General features: G+C 32.1%; 2 protein-coding genes across 4 annotated transcripts; both read right to left on the reverse strand.

The window, feature by feature from the left end:
* Positions 1 to 701: 701 nt before the first annotated feature.
* Positions 702 to 3720, reverse strand: LOC116345798 (calcium and integrin-binding family member 2). Of its 3 annotated transcripts, none has more exons than XM_031775481.1 (7): positions 3550 to 3720; positions 3363 to 3397; positions 2745 to 3010; positions 1390 to 2607; positions 1196 to 1317; positions 1057 to 1108; positions 702 to 954 (listed from the first exon to the last, which is right to left on the reverse strand). In XM_031775481.1, exons 1-4 carry the CDS (start codon positions 3598 to 3600, stop codon positions 2390 to 2392), a joined length of 570 nt encoding a protein of 189 aa, XP_031631341.1. In that variant the 5' UTR covers positions 3601 to 3720; the 3' UTR covers positions 702 to 954; positions 1057 to 1108; positions 1196 to 1317; positions 1390 to 2389. The 3 variants fall into 3 exon arrangements, with proteins under 3 accessions (XP_031631341.1, XP_031631342.1, XP_031631340.1); XM_031775482.1 differs by having other exon boundaries at positions 1375 to 2607; XM_031775480.1 differs by having other exon boundaries at positions 1196 to 2607.
* Positions 3721 to 6818: 3098 nt separating this feature from the next.
* Positions 6819 to 12424, reverse strand: LOC116345767. The gene is made up of 5 exons (XM_031775437.1): positions 11804 to 12424; positions 10892 to 11038; positions 8323 to 8502; positions 7093 to 7257; positions 6819 to 6857 (listed from the first exon to the last, which is right to left on the reverse strand). Exons 1-4 carry the CDS (start codon positions 11949 to 11951, stop codon positions 7169 to 7171), a joined length of 564 nt encoding a protein of 187 aa, XP_031631297.1. The 5' UTR covers positions 11952 to 12424; the 3' UTR covers positions 6819 to 6857; positions 7093 to 7168.
* Positions 12425 to 19557: the final 7133 nt, after the last annotated feature.

Consider the following 19557-nt stretch of genomic DNA (forward strand, 5'->3'; position numbering starts at 1 on the left):
ATGTGTAATTATTTAAATGTGTCGGCTTATTTTTGTTTGTCCGCGTCATGAGATGCATATTGCGTTTCAATTTGTGTTGTCTGTTCATTGTTTTGATTGGACAATTGGAATCGTTTTCAGTAAATATTATTGTTTATTTAGTTATCGATTTTGTTTATCGTATTATTCGTTCTAGAATGTCCACCGATGCTAACTCATTTGCTTTATTCTTTTCCAAACATAAAGACTCTTTGCACCAGTTTTGATCGAAACTACTATTCACAATGTGTTACTAAACAAAATGCGAATTTCAATTTCTAATGCATGACTATAAGAAAATATATTCGTGCAATATTTATCTTTGTGATTGTGGTGTGTTTCGGCATTTGCTTTTATCGATTTTATTTGATGTTGCGAATATTTTCAAATGGAAAGCAAACACTTAGGTGTATTTTGTTTACATGTGAATTGAAATATATGTATACACATGTGGTGGCGCTAACATTATTTTGTTATGCAAATGCAAAGGAAAATATGTGAATCCGATACGGTTCAATTGTTTTTTTTTTTGTGTTCATTCTCTCTTTTCGAAATACAAGTCTTGTGTCACATGTAAACCTACGCCAAAATTCTATGAACTTTGTTGCGTAACCAAAGTTCCAAAGTAAACAGAATACGAATTTGATTTAAATGTCAATTTATTATTCGAAAAAAAAGGCCATTTCACAACACAAGATTAAGAAAGTAGGTGCTGACAACAAACTTTTCCAAACAGATGTTTAATAGCAAACGAAAGAAAAATAAAACGATTTTATTTTGATAAATCGCTAGATATTGGTGATCTTTTTAAACTTTCGGAACTGCCCGAACTGTGACGCTGCTCAAAAATTCCAATTGGGCTCGATCCATTTCGAGTTTCAAACAAATTTTTGTAGACAAAAAATAGCTCGTTGCTACTGTAGTCGGCATTAACACCTGAAGGGAGAGACATAAATCAAATTCAATATTTATTTAGAATTGTTCCATAACTGCGGAATGCAGATGAGCACAGACATGAAAAATTTTCAATAAACTCACTTTGAATCGCTCGTTGTTCAAATCGTTCGAGCAAATCACCAGAATTTGATGCCTAAGAAAGGAAATAAATGGTGACATGAAATCATTAAGCGGTGAGTGAAAGAAATTTGGAAATTTATGAAATTCAGAATATACGTACCTTTTTCATTTTGCTGGTGGAATAACGCAACGCTGTTGGAAATGGGTCAATTTCACGAGATCGATGTGAATGGAAAATGCCGTCTTCTGTAAAACTTGTCTCTGTTCTGTAGCACTTGTATTCTGTGAAATGTCGAGATTTGAAAATGAAATGTGTGCACATGTGCTGCATATATATACGTGTGTGCTGTGTACCGGAAAAATATGCAAGTTTCATCGATATATCCGATTTCTCATTGATCGATTGTTTATGTATTTAATCGAAGTTGATTCGTGTAAATAGTGACTAATCTACGATTTGATCCACTGTAATCCAGAAGCAAATGTTTTGCTTAACATTTGTTTCCGTTGTTTTTACTTAACATTTACACTTCGATACAGGCAATGTGAATGAATGTTGTTTTTGATTCGGTAGCATTTTGTTTCGTATAGATTATAATCAAGATAAAAAAAAACATACAGTATTGGTTGATTATTTGTATTTTGTTGGGTATTTTTTATAAATATTTTTGTTTATATTAGGATATTTATTTTTTCGTTTTTTTTTCTCCTGTTGCTAATGCATTCCATTTGTCCGTGTTTATTAAAGTAAATGTGAAATGTGATGAATTCTTTCATTCGTAATTTTGTTTAATATGCAAATAGCATTCACTGATATTGATTTAAATTGATCGATTGTTCGCAACAATTGTCAGAATTATTTGGCGATGAAAATCCTCTCAAAGTATTACGTTTTTCGTCCTTTTTCCTCAATTTGAAATAATGTTTTTTTTTTTCATCTCTTAATCTGGTTCTAGATTTCATTAAAAACCATAAAGAGCCAATCAAATTGGATAAAGATTGTTAAATCGGTTTAAATGATATTTTTAGCTACATAAAAAAGCCGTGTCGTTTGACACGTGCCAATCTGAAGCCCACATTTTGGTCGAATATTCCATCTTAAATGTATATAAATATAGGTAAACAGGTGAACAGATCTCTAATTCTTCGAATAAATTTTGTTTTTTTTTATTCATTATTCTGAATTTTGTGCTCGGTTTATGCTATTTGATATGTGCTCACCGAGTGAAGAGCTCAGCTTAAACGAAAACGACATTGATTAAGATTGTGACCCTATGTCACAAAAAAACAAGAATGTGAAAGAGCACAAACACACACACACAAACTACGAACAACAAACAACCAAAAAAAATGTCTAGAGTCGAATATGGAATGTGTTTAAAAAGTCTGGTGCTCTGGTGACTACATGATCAAATTCTAAGAATGATAGCTTTCCATCGCCATCAACATCCGCCTCCTCGATGACTTTTTCGGCAATTTGTTGGTGCTCTTCTGGCGACAATTCATTTCGTGTCAACGCTTCAATGACCGATTTCAAATCCGATTGTCCAATGAAACCATCCTTATCATAATCTAAAAAAAACAAAAACACAATATCGAATCACAAATGACAAAAAAGAAACCGAAACAACGAACGAAAATACAAATACGAATGAACGAACGAATTGAATCAACAACACAGAAGAAATAAGATGTATTTTTAAAACTACCGTAAATTTTAAACGCATAAAACACTTTGATATCACGAGGGCAATGTTCGCTGAACACGGACAACAAATCCAAAAAATCTTCGAATGTTAAATTGCCCTTTCCATCGCGAGAAAATGCTTCGCATATTCGTTGCCTGAATGGATTCTCACGTAATTCTTCCAGAACGGTGATGTCTTGATGCGACAGCTTTATGCTCGATGCTTGACCTTCAGTCATTTTCTTTGGCACTAAATCCGGCCGTAAATCGCGAAAATGTTTGTAAACTCTGCACGTTTTGAATTTTCAGTTGTTGTTGTTGTTGGTTTTGTTTCAGTTCGTTGAATGAATCGTTTTGTTTTTCACCATGCAAATGTAAACAACAAATACACAAAAAAGGAACAAGATAAATGTTTATGTTTGTACAATTTCAATCATTATAAATAAATCCAAATGAAGAAACAGTTTTATTCACTCTATTTCATATATATAAATTTTTTTGATGTTCCACAACTCAAGCAATGTGCTTTTTTGTTTGATATTCTCTCAAAATGTAAATTACTCTCAAAAATTTTATGAGAGTTATTAGCTGCTATAATACATATACACACACACTCGCACGCGCGCACATTTTCAGTTACCTTAATATTTCTTTTCGCGTAAAGAAAGTACAATCCTATAAATAGATGAAAGAGAATGTTTATCGTGAAAATTAATATCGCAACTGTGATAGTCCCACATAGCAAGTAAAGTTTATGCATTTTTTTGTGTTTTTTATGCTTAAACTTTACAACTGTTTTTTTTTTTTTAATTCTGTCTTCAACTCACTTGATAATCGTCCAACTGTTGCTCGGTAAATGTTGCGATTTTATTGCCCATTGTTTTTGAAGATTCTTTTGATGTTAAACTCAATCAAACAAATGAACAAAATTTAGACAATAACACCAAAACGAAGAGTGATATTCGTTAGCCGTATCTCAAATCGACTTGCACAATACGACAAAATTATCAATTTTCAAAGCGAATGCTCAAGCCCATAGCAAACTATCGACTTCAAGATTGATTGTGAAAGCAACCGAACAAAAAAAAATTGCGCAGTGAAGGCAACACATTGTGTACCATCCATATTGGTGCTATTCTTTTCCATTCTTTCTTTTATAATTAATGTATACGTGAATGCGTAATGATGTGAAACGCCAAGAGCAAAAATCACCCATCGTGATGAATCGTCACCCCAATTTATATCAAAACTATGGTTGCTCACATTTTAACGACAAATTGTACAAAACACATAGACAACGTATGGTATTTCTTGTTTATAGTAAATGTGTGTCATTTTTACTCTTACCTCTTCGCATAAATGATGTTTCGTGCATGAAATGTTCTTTTTTTTATGCGGAATACATTTTTTCCTACTGTTTACACGGATTCTTATGACCATAAAAAAATGATCGTGCGGTCTTCCATGCTGAAAATTAGCGAATGTCTTGTATGTGTATACATATGATAAAAGCTTTGCAATGCATTGAGTGCGATACACCCGCTGTGCCACTCCTTGTTCTCCCCAATTGAAATTAATCAACCGACAGACATGAATATATGCGATATGTGCGAGACGTGGGCAAACACTTACATGCAAAACATTCATACAAAACAGCACAGTTTAGTTGGGCGCTTAGTTTTGTTCCTTTTCAGAATATACCTTATCTATATCCATACTATGCCACTTTTCAATGGAAATTTCATACTTTTTTCGGAAATTAAAAGAAAAACAAGTTTGAATGCAAATGTTTTAAATTTACCAAAATATTCTCTGCACCTAGACATTTTCCATTTATTTCCATAAAATTGTTGAAGCATATTGAGAGAGCCATTTCAGGAGAAATCAGAATGGAATGACTAATTATAATTTCTATATTATATTTATGTTATCACATTTCTTTCATTGCAAATGACTTAATGAAATGAAATATCTTTATGTATCACATTTCAGTAATATAAAGTCATTTTGGTTCGGAATTTGATATCTATATTGGGTTTAAAATTTTGTAAGACAGCTACATCTGTTTGAATACAATGTGCGATAGCTTTTTCGATGAACTTTTCGTCGAAGCTTCTTGGTAAAGCGATTTCAAGCTCATAATCACACAGTAAGCAAGCTTTAATAAATCTCCATTCAAACAGTTACGCACGAATGAACAAAAAATCCGTTGAAAAACGAAAAAAAAAACATATAATTCGATTGATTGTGTGGCTGATTTGAATAAGATAAATGACAAATTTATTCACACTATATATATATATATATCATGTAATTGATAGCATGATTTCAGCTATAAATATTCTACGGAATTTCGTTTATTATGAATTAAGAAGTGCACTTGAAACTTAATTTTTAAGTAATTTTCTGTACGTTTTATTCGGTATACTCTAAAATCGGAATCATATTACCTAATACAGTTCGTGAACAATGGCAATTAAATGGCACATACCATTCCAAAAAACTTCACATATTTTCAGAGAATGTAATCAAGGCAATGAATAAATATGTAATATATCAACCTAAAATACTGGCAAACAAACACATTTGTAACACCTTTGAAATATTTGCAAATTGCATTTCTTTTCAATCATTTTATATGTTTTTTTATTTTTATTGAAATATCACTTTTTGAATTCCTCAGTGCGGAAATTTCTAAGCGCCAATTATTTGAATGTTTGAATGGCAATATTGTGAATATTCTATTAATTTTACCGTGAATAATACCGGAAATCCCGTAATTTGAACTTCAAATGTCATCCAAATGAGTATGGTACATTTTAAAAGAAAATTGAGGTATATTTTAGACACAATTGTTTGGATATAATCGCAAGTTTGGAATGCGACATGACTGAACTTTTGAATATACATGGTAAATAAATAATGATTTGTTTCATAGTTTATTGCTGAATGGAATAAATGGGCTGGGCAAAAAGATGCAATGCACTAGTGTTTAATCAAACATATGATTGAAGGCAATATCGGTCTTTTATATAGATATCTTTAATGTGATGATTATATCCCAATCACACCAATGTCTAAAAATATTAACCGACTGAGATAAGTTGAAAAATTGTATGAAAAACTATGAGAAACAATCCACTTGGCCGGCTCTAGCCAAATTAATTCATTTATACATGACTGATTGTAAGTTACTTTCTTGCACGCCTCCAATTTAACACCAACCACATTTTTGAGTTCAATTTGTATTAACACTTTCTGTTTTTCTGTTGTTTAAAACATAAAATAAATTCATCCGATAATTTTTCTACATTTCAATTTTGTGACATTTGCTGAATGGAGTTCAATAGAATACAGAATGTCCATAATATGTACCAATATTTATGTGATAATCAATTACATGAATTCATCGGAAAACAAAATTTGACTTTGTAATAATATTTAGTATGCCTTACATAATTGATTCGACATTGAATGTGGTAAGCACATTTCTTTTGCCATCATATAGAATTTAAGCGAGCGTTTTTTTTCCTTAACATTTCAATACATATTTTATCACTACAAAATTGCGTATGAAAAAGCTTTTAATTTATTATTTATGTTTTTTTAATATTATTAAAACATTCATCTGCGTAGAAAATGAGAATTGCTGGTTTAATCTACTGTATTACTAGTGATTACATATTATTTCAGAAAAAAAGGATATATATCATCTGATTATTGTGGGATATAATGTGAAAAACTTACTCTCATGAAACACTGAATTCAACGAAAAAAATTATTGAAACTGTGATTCATTAATTCAAATAAAGTTCCAAGTGTCACTAAAAGTTGTATTATAATTATTTGAACCAAATAGTTTGGTTAGAGTAAATTATCCTAAATATTTTTCCCTTTTTTTGAACTGAAGCAGAACAGGTTATTGCGCAAAATGTAAAAGTAAATTTGCAGCACATAGCAAATGCAGCACTTTTTTGGGTATTTTTATACAAAAATTTATAAATGCCTTTGCAAATATTTAAAATTGAATTTGTGCACTTGAATTGTGTTGTTGATTTTATCTTGGTTTGTTTTTAGGAATAATTGATTTTCAGTGTGTGTATTTTGATACTATTTTATTTGTAGGTGCTGTGAACAGACAATATATTTAGCTGTCGTCATCTGGATATTACAGCTCATCTGGATATCGTCAGCAGATGATACAAAGTGAAAACAATGGAATTGATTGTTATAGGTATATACGTTTATTATATACTGGTATTACTATAACAATCACTTCTATTGTTTTCACTTCGCATCATCTGCTGACGGCATCCAGATGTGCTGAAATATCCAGATGACGGCAGCCAAATATATTGTCTGGCTGTGAATTTTAAAGAAAATAAGAGCTTTTAAATAACTTTAACTAATTTAATGGAATAAGATTCATTTTCTTCGCTACATTGATTAATATATCGATTGTCTTCTCGATGCAATTACTCCTAGGATCATTGATGCCAATGGAACGAAAATACCCGCGAAAAGACGACCGGAATCTGCAAACAAACAAACGAAATGCATTTGCTTGATTAAAAGTTATAACATCACAAGCAAGAATGAAAATCTAAAAAGAATTTAATCGTCAACTGTTGAGAGAGGTGTCAAATGGACAAATGAGAATGGTTCGGACATAAATTTGGCATCCATTGTGTAAAGATGAATCAGTACTATCAACGAAAATGGATTTGGACCGCCGCATAATTTCCATTATATTATTATTTTGAAACATTGAACATTTTATTTTTACTAAATATTCTTGAAATTTGAAATTATCCGGCTACGTTTGCAAACAAAAATTTTATTTTTTTGTATACGTAAAATCTATAGAGAATGTACTTAAAATGCTGGCCATATATACTTCAAAAATTCAGTAATTTTGTTGTTTAGCTCCTTTTTTTGTTAGCTTCATTTAGACCGTCTATATGACCCTATGCATTTCTCAAGAGCCGATATTCAAAAAAAAGAGAAAATTTTGAAGACGAACGAAAATAGTTCAATCAACACCTGCGTGCAAAACTACTGATTGACTAGTCAGTTAGCTAATTAGGATCGTTATTGACTTAAGCCAACTGAGATTGAAGTTATTTACAGTAAGTTTGACTTTTGAATTGAATTCAGTACAGAAAACTCTAAGTCAAATTTCTAACTTCAATCACAGCCGGCTAACATCCCAAATAGACGAATATAGTCAATTAGGTAAACAGCTATCAGTCAGTCACTTTTTTGTATACAGATGCCCATATTATATCAGCTGTTGCAAAATGTGTTCAGATTATTTTCTGATGTCGTATGCCATTGTCTTGGCGAGTGGTGATTATCCTTTGAACTTAATGTAGCTCAAAAAATGTCTGCTAAGCGATTGGTTAAAAATAAAGCGGTGAAATAAAATCATAAACTCAATTCAAATTTTATGATTGCATTCAATTGTGCTAATTCCTTTCAACTTTGTTCTCAATTCCAATTCATCGGACGGATTAAATTTGTTTTGATCAAATGCGATAAAAATGGCATTGAATTAAAAATAAATGAAATGCACCCAATGATTATAAAATTGTACTTACCATTGCAAGTATTATCTTCGATGTCTTCCGTGAAGCCGGAGATTTCGTCACATAAACAGATTTTGATGGGTGTTATTGCGCTTGGATTTCGATTAAATCCGGTTGTTTTTGTGGCATTTTCAAAACCACAAACCAGTTCGTCACCACATTGCGCATCGTCGTTGCACACATGACGCAATTCTAAAGAAAAAATTAAATAGAGAAACAAATGAAAGCAACCAAATCTCAAATTGGATTAATTCGAACCATTCAATTACACTGTGAATTCACAATAAATGAATCATCAGACCACGATTTAATTTAAATTCCTACATAAAATGAAACAAAAAATAAATAAAAGTGTGAAATCGATGTACAAATGTTTGATGGCATTGAAATACCGGCAAAACTTTTTTCTTTTGTTTCGTAACAAAGTTAATAATGACGAAAAAAACCTTAATAAACTGCGTAAATTTTCATAGAAAATGACTTTGACTTTCAAAACAAAAAAAATTGCTCAGCAGGAGGTAAAATAAGAACAACAAACATAACATATGTGGAGCATTAAGTTCACGCGAAAAAATTATAATGTTTTCGCTGCGCCATTAATTGTGTGGATTTTGCTGAACAATTGATTTGTTATTGGCAAAGAAACGAAAAAAATGTGGTTAAAATATGTCCAATTAAAACAAGCAAAAAAAAAAAACAACAACAATATCGAAACACACATATACCAATCAGATGGAAGTGAAGTGTTTCTTGACTGTATCCAAGTGCTGGGTTTCAATGAAAACAAATTAACAATGACTGCTGCTGAGTCTGTAATTACGCTTCATAATTCTATTAAACTTTTAATCACTTGTGTTTGAATAAGCTTTTATTCATATTTCTATTAACAAAGTGCACATTGTTTGGGTGTTTTTATTTTATTTTCTATTTTTCCTTGTTGTTGTTTTTTTCTTCTTTATTTGATAAAGTGCTTATAATTTTTATTTTTTTAGGTCAAGTGTTCGATTTGCTCAAACTGATTAAGATACACAAGTGAAAGGAATCGTCAAAAGTTTTGATAAGTTTATTAGCTATTGTAACGCAAACATTCTGTGGCAATAATACATTTCCTCGTGAAAGTATGAAATAAAAATGAAAGTGACATGAAATCAAAATTCAATGTGTGAATTGAGAAAGATTTCATTTGGTACACATTTTAAGTATGTTTCGTGTTTTCTCCATTTGGATCATTTTTTTTTTATTTCTCTTTCGCATACAATTGATTTGATATTTTAATAAACTCATTAACTCACACAACTGTGTTCGACTTTTGTGCTTTTTCATTCACTTTTCTTATTTCCAATTAACATAATTCCAAATCTGTTGGTTAATATACACCATTCGCATATGATTTGAATGATTGCGGGACACATTTTACGCGGCACAAACGTTTTACCAAATAGCTGGCAAATATTCGCCAAATAAATCCATCTCAACAATATGGCGATAAGAGCTCTATAATTTTTCTTCAAATTCTCTACCTCTCATGCTCTTCGTCTAGTGACTTTTTCACTCTGGATTTTTCGTGTTTTTTCGATTTCTCAGGGTGATGTGTGTTTGGGTGGTAATTTCATAACATTTGTGCGACACGAAAATTAGTTGTGACGGGGTGCGAATGGCAAAACAATTTTTGACTAGATGGAACTATTAGATGTATACTAGTGTAGTTTCTTGCGTTTTTGCCTTCTATTTTGTTTCGCAACTGGATTGTTTGGCGGCAAACAACCAGAATTCGAGTGCGATTTTTGTTTTGGTTTTTGTTTTCAGACACGCAATATTTGCTATTTTGACTGGATCGCAACTCGAATATAACCTGTCGATTCATCCTTATTATTAGTTCGAACTTCAATTGACCGACTGATTGAGTTTCAGCGCGCGCTGCTTTCGTTTCTTTTTCGTGTCTATGCCTTTTCGCGACAACGTCCACAATTAGCCAGAATACATGCAATCAACTTTATGCAAATTCAGAAACAGATGCTAAGAACTTAATAGCATAAAATTAATTCGTACTTTAAAAATGGCCGTGTATATTTCACATATACATGTATTATAACCACACGTATTGTATGAAAGAACGAAACAAGAAAAAAAACATGGAAAATGTACAAGAAATATTTTACCTTTGGAGGAAATCATTTATTTTTCGCAGAATTATTGAAAGCGAAGAAATTCAATTATATATTCAAGATTTGTAAAAAATGATATCGATGAGTTTGATATCATATGTTCATTCTAAGGAAGTTTACAGTTAAGCTGAGTTGCGATTTCAAGCAATATTTGGATTTTTTTTACAATTTATTAGTTGTTTCCTCCTTGAATTCTCCATAATAAAATAGACCTTGCATTTCTTTTCTTTTTGCTTTCTTGTGTCTTCCCACGACATACAGATTTCGGACTTTTTATCTATTTCTATAACTAATTCCGATCATTTATATTTAAATAGAATCGATCGATTCAAATGAATGAAATTAAATGAGCGAAAATAAAATAAATGAGTTTGAGAGAAAAAAATGTAAATAAAAAAAAAACATGTGAAACTTACGTTTTACAGTATCCGCACATTGCCCGTTTTGTGGTGCTTTGTTGTTTCCGCATAGACATCTTGTTGTTTTTTCCACACCATCACGCACACAGCTGGTGTGTGATATGGAAGCACAATCACTTTGTGATGAACACTCACGTGCTTTAACTAAATAAACAAACATTCATAAGTAAAATGGGTTTAGAATATGGCTCAATATAGAGAGTGTCTCATATAAGTGGGCCACTACTGAGGGTATAAATTTCGATTTTTTCTCCTGTCTTTCATCTTTTTTTGCTTTCTTTGTTGGGTTAGAGAATGATCCTTGAATTGGATATTGTTCAATGTTGAAATTCTTCACTAGTCAATCGTATTTATTTATATATCCAAAAGAATTGATTTATTTCTGCTTTTCAAACACCTACCAAAGTTACTCAGGGTGGCTTAATCTACTAGAAAAACATGGCGTGATGGTTTATCTTTTTTATTAAAATTCATCCCCCATCGAGATTTCACAGATAATGAAAACTTACTTTTATTAAAAGATCTTTGAATTATAGTAAAGACTTTCAGTTTTGGAATAATAAAGCTATTGTCATTGACACAGATAAGCTATAGTCTATATTTCAAATGACATTAATTGTCAGGGGAAATTTCATGAAATAAAGGACATGAGAGAACTTTTAATGTAAAGAAGAAGAACAATTTTTTTCTTGTAAAGTATGCGATTTGGTCAACCTTGCCATGTTTAGCGATTTGATGTTAAATTCAATTTAAGAAAACCCAAAAGAAAGTTCAAGTCTACTCATTTCGAAAAGAAATCAATGACAAATAACATTAATTTGGTAGTTTTGGCCTTTTTCTCACTTAGATTCGAGGATGACATTCGAAAATAAACAAAAACGTAAGTAAAATGTAGGCGTAAATTCAAACCTGTGGGTGGTGGTGGTGGCGGCGGTGGATTTTGTGGACTTTTACCGAATGTTGTTAGTGCTGTTGAGCTTACACCAAACAATACTATGAAAACGGCAAACAGCATGGTCAGGCTTCCACATTGTGTGAATCGTTTAAGTGGCTCCATTATTATATATGTGTTTATATTTTTATTCTTTTATTTTTCTGAATGAAAATTCCGAAGTCACTCGTTTGACTTTTTTTCCTTTAAAAAGTATGTAAGAATTGCCTTTGGATTGTTTTTTTAATTGACTAATCCCTATAAATCTGTTCCAAATAAACTCACGTAACTTAATGATCGAATAAAAAATCACATCTGTTTAAATTAATACACAAATATTCAATTACTCCGTCATTAAAATCCACATGTTTTTAACGTATTAAGATTATTACTGCGATATTTGATTTTTAATTTTAAAACAACCGAAGTAATGCTTTGATTCGAATAACAACAGAAAAAAAACCGTTACGTTGTTTGCTTTGATCGTTCGAAATCAGAATCGTATTCGCTCGTGAAATAGGGTAATTTCGTTTCTTTTGCAAGCGCACAATAAACAAAACACATCCGTCTTAATGGAAAACCACGAGAAAAGTGAAATTAAATCGTAGAAACGAAAGAGAACGTGATCTAAGTAATCAGAGAGTAAAAAAAAAGTTAAAAACCAATAAATAAATTACCATAAAAAAACGCATGCGTATAATCGGCAAGAACGAACGAGTGAAGAGAGCGAAATGAAATAGTAATACTTGGAAATAAACGAATTTTGTAAGTAATGTGAAAAAGTGGTAGCAACGATATGAAAACTAAGAAAATTCTAAACGAAAAAAATAAAATAAATTTGAACATACATCGAAGCAAGACATTTTGCACATGCACACCAACACAAGAAAACTATTAAATAAGCTCACTGTTTAACATGGTGTGTGGCAGTGAAAAGGAGAGCTTTGTATATATTTCATCATCACAACGATGTAGAGAAATTTTGAGAATAAGGAGAAAATAGAATCGAAAAACTATGTTCGTGCAAATAATATATTTTCTTCAAACGTTCACTTTATTTTTATATACGCTATTCGTACCCATAGGCGATTAATAATAATGAGTTTATATTTTGGCTTTTGTTGATTTGAATATATAAATATATATAGATGTGTGTGTATGTGGCAAAATATTGAGTTCTCTCGTATTGTAATCACAATCGAAATGCTCATTATTTATTTTTCGTCTTTGCGCACTAAATATAAAAAAATACGTTCGTAAATCCGGAATTAATATTTTTATTACATTCATGAATTCGAATGAACTTTTGCGATTTGTAATCTATTATTTCAATTGTTTTCTTTATTTTCGAGTTGCATTTATTATATATGTATATTTGCTAATTTAAGCTCGAGCCAGTTTGGTCCGTTGCTGATCAGTCAGTTGACATATATACGTCAACTGTCTATGTAGGTATTGGCTGAATGAACTTTTTCCTTTTCCGTAATTCACGTCTACACCATAGCGTGCTGCTGATCAACAGCAAAATTCATTGGCAACAACTGATCGGTTGGCTCAATCTTCAATCTGCATATTAGATTTCGTAAAAAAAGAGAGATATATCGGGTGCACGAACACCCAATTCCAATTAATTTTCCGTTCGAAAGTTTGTTTTCTTTTTATTTGTTCATTTTTATCGTGCTTAATATGTATGATTTTTCTTTGTATTCCAAACGATCGATTTTGTTTTTATTATAATAAATCGAACTATTGAACGATTGAAACCCCTTTATATCCAGTAGTGTATTTTCATATACGTTCAAGTACAGCACATTTCAATGCCACCACGCATATGCCCACAGAGGCAAAGGTAGGTTGCGTTTTAATGGAGGTAACACGATAAACAACAATCTGTTGAATCTAGTTTTGTTGATTGCCTTTTTCGTACAACGAACATGGAATCAATACGATATACAGTATGTTTCATTATAGAGAGAGGTTGATTAAACTACCACAAATTTCAAATATCTTAAAAATATTTTTGGTGTTGCCAGATGAGACTCTTAGCTACTACACCAATTAATATTGACAGCTCTCAAATCAGTACAGTGTTTGTTGTGCAACGAAAACATTAATTCCGAACATTTTCATTCACGGTTTGAAGCCGTTTTTCTGTATTTGCATCCAAAAGGATTGCATCGACTGCTAATTACATTAAAAAGTCAAAAGAGTTCGTAACAAAGTGAATCCAACAGTATAAACATGAAAAAAATGTGAACGACCAGCCCAATCTGAAGCCAAACCGAGCCCTAGGGGACATTCATACTAGAAAAACTAATGAAACTAGCAGCAACTAGCAGCGACTAGCAAGCACTAGCGTATTTTAGTCCAAAGCAAATGAATTGAGGCATGTAAAATATATTGTAGCATGCGTAAGTCGCTTGCAAACGAACCAAGTGAATAGCGGAGACGCACGAAAACGAAGTGAGTGAATAGCGACAACGAACGTTATTATCCGTTGCCGCAATACACTCACTTCGTTATCGTGCGTCTCCGCTATTCACTTGGTTCGTTTACAAGCGACTTAAGCATTACTGTTGTTTCTTTTATGTATCATACGATACGTCTAGGTATTTTCAAAACACTAGAAAAACTAGCAGCTACTAGCAGCACTAGTGTACTCACTAGTAATACTAGTAAGCGATTAGCGAATACGTAAATAAAACTAGCTTACTAGAATTGCTACGAATGTCCCCTAGACCGAGCCTCCTCGCCACAGCAAGATAAACGGATAGTCAAGTCTTTCGATGAAAATTTGGGTATGTCGTTGAGCCAAGACGGTGAAAGGCTATACCATCCTCAAACAGACATCTCGTGCTCCACTGCCAAGAAAAGATTAGATGTTGCCGGTGTTCGTTATCGCAGTAAATTGAAGAAATCACTTTTGACAGAAAACCAGAAGAAAAACACATTGACTGGGCAAATCAAAATTCAACAGGAGATTGGAGCGAAGCTATATACACTAACGAGTCATTCTTTTGGCTGGTGAATAGCACCCATGCCTAGTCTAGAGCCGAAAAAAGAGTGGTCGTTCGCACGGTAAATCATCCGAAAAAGGTGCATGTTTATGGTTGCTTCTGTGAAGCTGGTTTTGGAAAGTTGACCATATTCACGGGCATTCTAAACGCCATGAGGATGAACCAACTTTATGCATCGACAGTGTTACCCACCGCCAAAAAGTTCTATGGCAACGACAATTCGAATTGCCTTCTATTAGAAGACAACGATCCAAAACACAAAAGTCGTCTGTGCAGTGCTTGGAAAGAGGAAAATGACATAAAATAAATGGAGTGGCGCCACAGTCACCCGATTGCAATCCGATCGAAAATGTTGGGGCTATTATTAAGGCAAGGCTTCGTGGTAAAACACACCGCAAGTTGAAGCAGCTCATTTCATTCATTCAGCGTCAGTGGAATAGTTTTCAACGCGAATATGCTGAAACAATGGGAGGAAATGACAGCAAATTTTAAAATTGGCGCGCTGTTTAGTTTCGATTTGAGTTGTAAAATTACATTGACGTCCCCTTTGAAATTCGGTGCGCCACCGTCGGCTCAAAGAGACTTGAAGTCACATCCTCTCATTGTGCTGAAAATTTGAGTAAAAGTATGGCCAACAGATGTGCCCGTGTGATCGAGGAAGAAGGAGAATGGATTAAATATTAATTTTTGGCGCCGTAGCTTAGATACTAAATAAAATGTATATAAATTAATTTTGTAAAACTCTTGAGTTTTATTATAAAAAATCAACCTCTCTCTATAATGAAACATACTGTAAGTGAAAATTATGCAATTTCTTTCTTTGAAATCGCGATCGTTATAGATATCATAAGCGACCTTAAATTCTAAGGCTTAGATACTCTTTTTAGTTCTTTTTTTAAAAAAAAAAAGCAATCACTTCAAAAAAACGGCGGTCAAGTGTGTCATTTTCTTCTTTTTTCGCGCATACAATGACACAAGATCCAATTTAAATGTTATTTGAAGAAGAAAAAGAAAAAAAATCCGCATGCAAAAAGGATAATTTCACCGTATTTTAATTATTCGCTGGAATTTGCATAGATTTTCGATAAATTCCATTGCTTTGATTGTTGGAAGAAAGTGTATTGTCTCGATGTGTGTATTAAATTGTATGTTATGTACACAAAATCGTTTTCATTTCGATTTCATTTCGAGAACCATTTTTTTCAATTTTCAACCGTATGTTATTCGCATTGAAATCAAAATAAATATATATTTAGTTTTATGTGTGTGTGTGTGTTTCTCTCCATTGTAATTGTGTGTTATCTTTCTGTAAATCTATGTGCGCTAGTCAGGAACTAACTACCATCGTTTCTCGATCCGTGTTTGGCTATTCGGAATGGTTTACAATTCTCGTTCTGTTTGAAGTCGAAACGAATTTAAAACACGCAAATAATGACGTAAGTAACGTCGAAATGCCGATGCAAGAATAGTGTTAACTATAATTCGGAAGCAACCACTTCAGTCAAATAGCCATTGGTGCGCGCCTATAGTAGCCAGGTCAAGTTTTTTTTACAGATATTATGATTTCCGTTACGAATTGACCGTCAATACTCCTGCACATTTGATTTTTTTCCGAACTTTAATTTCCCGTAATTGCATTTGAAGTGAATATTGAAGAACGTTCAGTAACAATGACACACTTTAATTTTGATTTTGTTTTGTTGCTTTTAAATCATTGCAATTCTGGTGCAATTGATTTTATGGCCAATTCAATATTTGCTTTGTTACACCGTTAAATGTTGATTAATTGCTGGCAACTATTTTTAGCCCCAGTTCACGCAATGCTTGAAACATGTAAAACGAACTATAATTATGACTTTACATGTGTAATTACCAAAAATATTCATTTATATTGTTGCCAATTAAATCTTATGCGTCTCTGCATCAGAAAAAATAGAGAGTGTTTGACCTCAGACCGTGGATACCAAAAAGCTAATAATTTCGAATGGGTATGCGTCATCAGCATTACGCTATTGTAAAACTATTCGGTAAACCAATGACGCATTAAAGCGCCTTCACACCAAAACCACTTCAATCATGCTATTCTGAATGATTAATATCGACAATTCAAAATTGTGGCCCCATAACATTTTCGAGCAACTAAACTTTCAAAGTTCGCGACAACGACACATAAAGATTCACTATGCTTGAAATCGACGGGCCGTACATTTTAAATGGCAACCAATTGAAAAGCATATTAGATTTTATTGCGAATGAGTTTACATATCAAATGAATAAACAAAACCAAATACACACGCTCAATCTCATGTTAATCTCAACTTATTTTCGTTTCGTTATACCACTTTTTTCAAAAGTCACTCACTTATTGAATGAAATCCATTTATTATCTGAGCTTATATTATTTATTAGGATGCATCTTTTTTTTGCGATAGTCATTGCATAATCAAAAAAACACTCGTGTTTGGCTTCACATTTTATATTTCTTCGTTTAATTTAAATAGCAATTTGTTTTGAATTTAATTTGAAAATCGTTCTTTCTTTGTTTACAAATTGAAATTAGCAAGTGAATAAATTATGGGTATGCATATGTTAAGCCCGAACAACAAACACAACAACAACCACAGACACACTCACATACACACTATGAAAAAGATTAATTGCGGCTTACGCGGCTCCTTTCGTCTTTGTTCATTTTTTTCCATTCTTTCTTTTGTTTCGATGTGCAAAAGAGAAGAGAGATGGCAGCAGAAAAAAATGGCCGAACAAAAATAAAGAAAGAGTGCATGATGACCTTTACCTTTCTCATTCAAGCTTGAAAAATGCCCTTATTCGATTCTTTGTTCGTTTTCAACACCACTCTTATTAAGAGTCTCTTAAAAATGAACGCAGAAAAAACGAACGTACCATTTATTATTATGATTATTCGACTCGCCGCACTCAATTCTATTTTTTACCATCAAATCGCTCGACACCACAAAAAAACAATCGGCAAAAAAAACAATAAGGAATGAAATGTACGTTTTTTCTACAGCTGAACTTTGCAAGCCGTTATAATTACTTTATTGTTTCTTTAATCAAACTTACAGCGACTTTTATTCAAATTATATAATTGATTATGTGGTTTAATTTTTGAAAAATACATGCATCAATAAATTGTTTTATTTAAACACCGTTTTAATTAGTCTTCTTTCTTTGCTGTGCAATGTGAAATGCTTGCTTTTCAATAACTTCCACTAAATATTGACACTTCAATCATATCCATTTTATTTATACAATTTGATTAAATTTTTGGATTTTAATTTGCTGTCAATCAATTCCCAAGTGAAAAATGTTGACTTTCACTATAGTTCACTTGAAATTCTTCAGACTTTCCACTCAATCGTTCTTTTCAACTTTCATTTCTCAATGCATTGTTTACACACTAACACTTTCACTCGGGTGAATTCATATATTTGAAGTCATGACATGGCATTTAAATATTTCTAATCGACCTTTGATTCCTACACTTAATTGAAAAAATAAATTTTGAAAAAAAAAATATGAGTACACAGCCGAAGAGTTAATACATAAAATGAAGCATATCTTTTATGAGGTTCATTTGCAACGATGAGACGAACTGGGTCTAATATATGCAGAGATTGTTCCTCTGAGGAGGAGGATCGGTGAGGAGGACGAGAGCGCTGAGGAGGATCCTCCTCCTAAAGTGAGGAGGAAAAGTTTTTTTAGTCAATAATTTTTTGTTTCATCACGAATAATGTATTTTTCATTTTTTTTTATACAAAATAATTTCCTCATCAGCGCTCTCCCCCTCCTTATTTTCCTCCTCACCGATCCTCCACCTAAGAGGAACAGTATCTGAATATATTTTAAACCAGTTTTAATTATTTTACCTATCTTTCACATTCACACAAATAGCAGCCAACTGTGGGGAATTCCCAAACTGTGGGGAATCAATCTTGAAGTCAACTTTTTTCGTTAATTTAAATAAACGTGGACTTGAATATACGTGGATCCAATCATTTTGTTATAAAAAATTTACTTAAATTTCAAGTTTATCAAGTTATACTAATATCACAAACTTTCTTCTTTTTTGGCAAAAATACGCATAAAATATTCATAAATACTATATCATGTTTGGAACACAAGATTAGATGAAACTGAACTATAAACAATTAGTAAACATTAGCCTTATCGAATTTTGTTCCTCTCGGATTTTTTGCCGATGTTAAATATAATCAAATACGACAACAATCAAATACGACAAGGTTAGTAAACATAACATAGATTTTAAAAAATCCACTAAAAAAAACAAAAACAAAAATTGAGTAAGACTTGATGGAAATTCAAATTTATATCTAAACTATTCATAAAAAAGTCCGTTTTTTCGCGAGAGAAAACTTCACGAATCACATATGAGAGTTTTTAAATAAAATGGAAAAATTACAAATTCTTCTCATGGACCTCATCTGAAGATTAGGATTTATATTAAAGCTTTTCTTTTTAGTTGGTGTTTGATTACATCTTGGTTGTATGTACGTCATCCTTATATTCGAATATGATTTGTTGATCAAAAAATTCGAATAGAATATTTATCGTAATTTCGATTAAATTCAACTCATTCAAAAAGAAAAAAAAAAACAAAGTGAAAAAAATGCAAGTAAACAAACACCTGTTTTTCTTGACATGAACGTAAGTGAAAAGTTTTCACTGAAAAC

The sequence above is a fragment of the Contarinia nasturtii genome, unplaced genomic scaffold (assembly GCF_009176525.2).
Source record: "Contarinia nasturtii isolate CC-2019 unplaced genomic scaffold, AAFC_CNas_1.1 Cnas_scaffold_1371, whole genome shotgun sequence".
NCBI classification, from domain to species: Eukaryota; Metazoa; Arthropoda; class Insecta; order Diptera; family Cecidomyiidae; genus Contarinia; species Contarinia nasturtii.

What these genes read in the sequence shown, in the direction of transcription:
- LOC116345798 (XM_031775481.1), bottom strand. Translation starts at nt 3,600, where the DNA reads ATGGGCAATAAAATCGCAACATTTACCGAGCAACAGTTGGACGATTAT. An exon ending in ACGCGAAAAGAAATATTAAG is followed by an intron (nt 3,011 to 3,362) that starts GTAACTGAAAAT and finishes CAAAACGTGCAG; the next exon opens with AGTTTACAAACATTTTCGCG. An exon ending in TTATGCGTTTAAAATTTACG is followed by an intron (nt 2,608 to 2,744) that starts GTAGTTTTAAAA and finishes TGTTTTTTTTAG; the next exon opens with ATTATGATAAGGATGGTTTC.
- LOC116345767 (XM_031775437.1), bottom strand. Translation starts at nt 11,951, where the DNA reads ATGGAGCCACTTAAACGATTCACACAATGTGGAAGCCTGACCATGCTG. An exon ending in GCCACCACCACCACCCACAG is followed by an intron (nt 11,039 to 11,803) that starts GTTTGAATTTAC and finishes TTGTTTATTTAG; the next exon opens with TTAAAGCACGTGAGTGTTCA. An exon ending in ATGTGCGGATACTGTAAAAC is followed by an intron (nt 8,503 to 10,891) that starts GTAAGTTTCACA and finishes TTTTTTCTTTAG; the next exon opens with AATTGCGTCATGTGTGCAAC.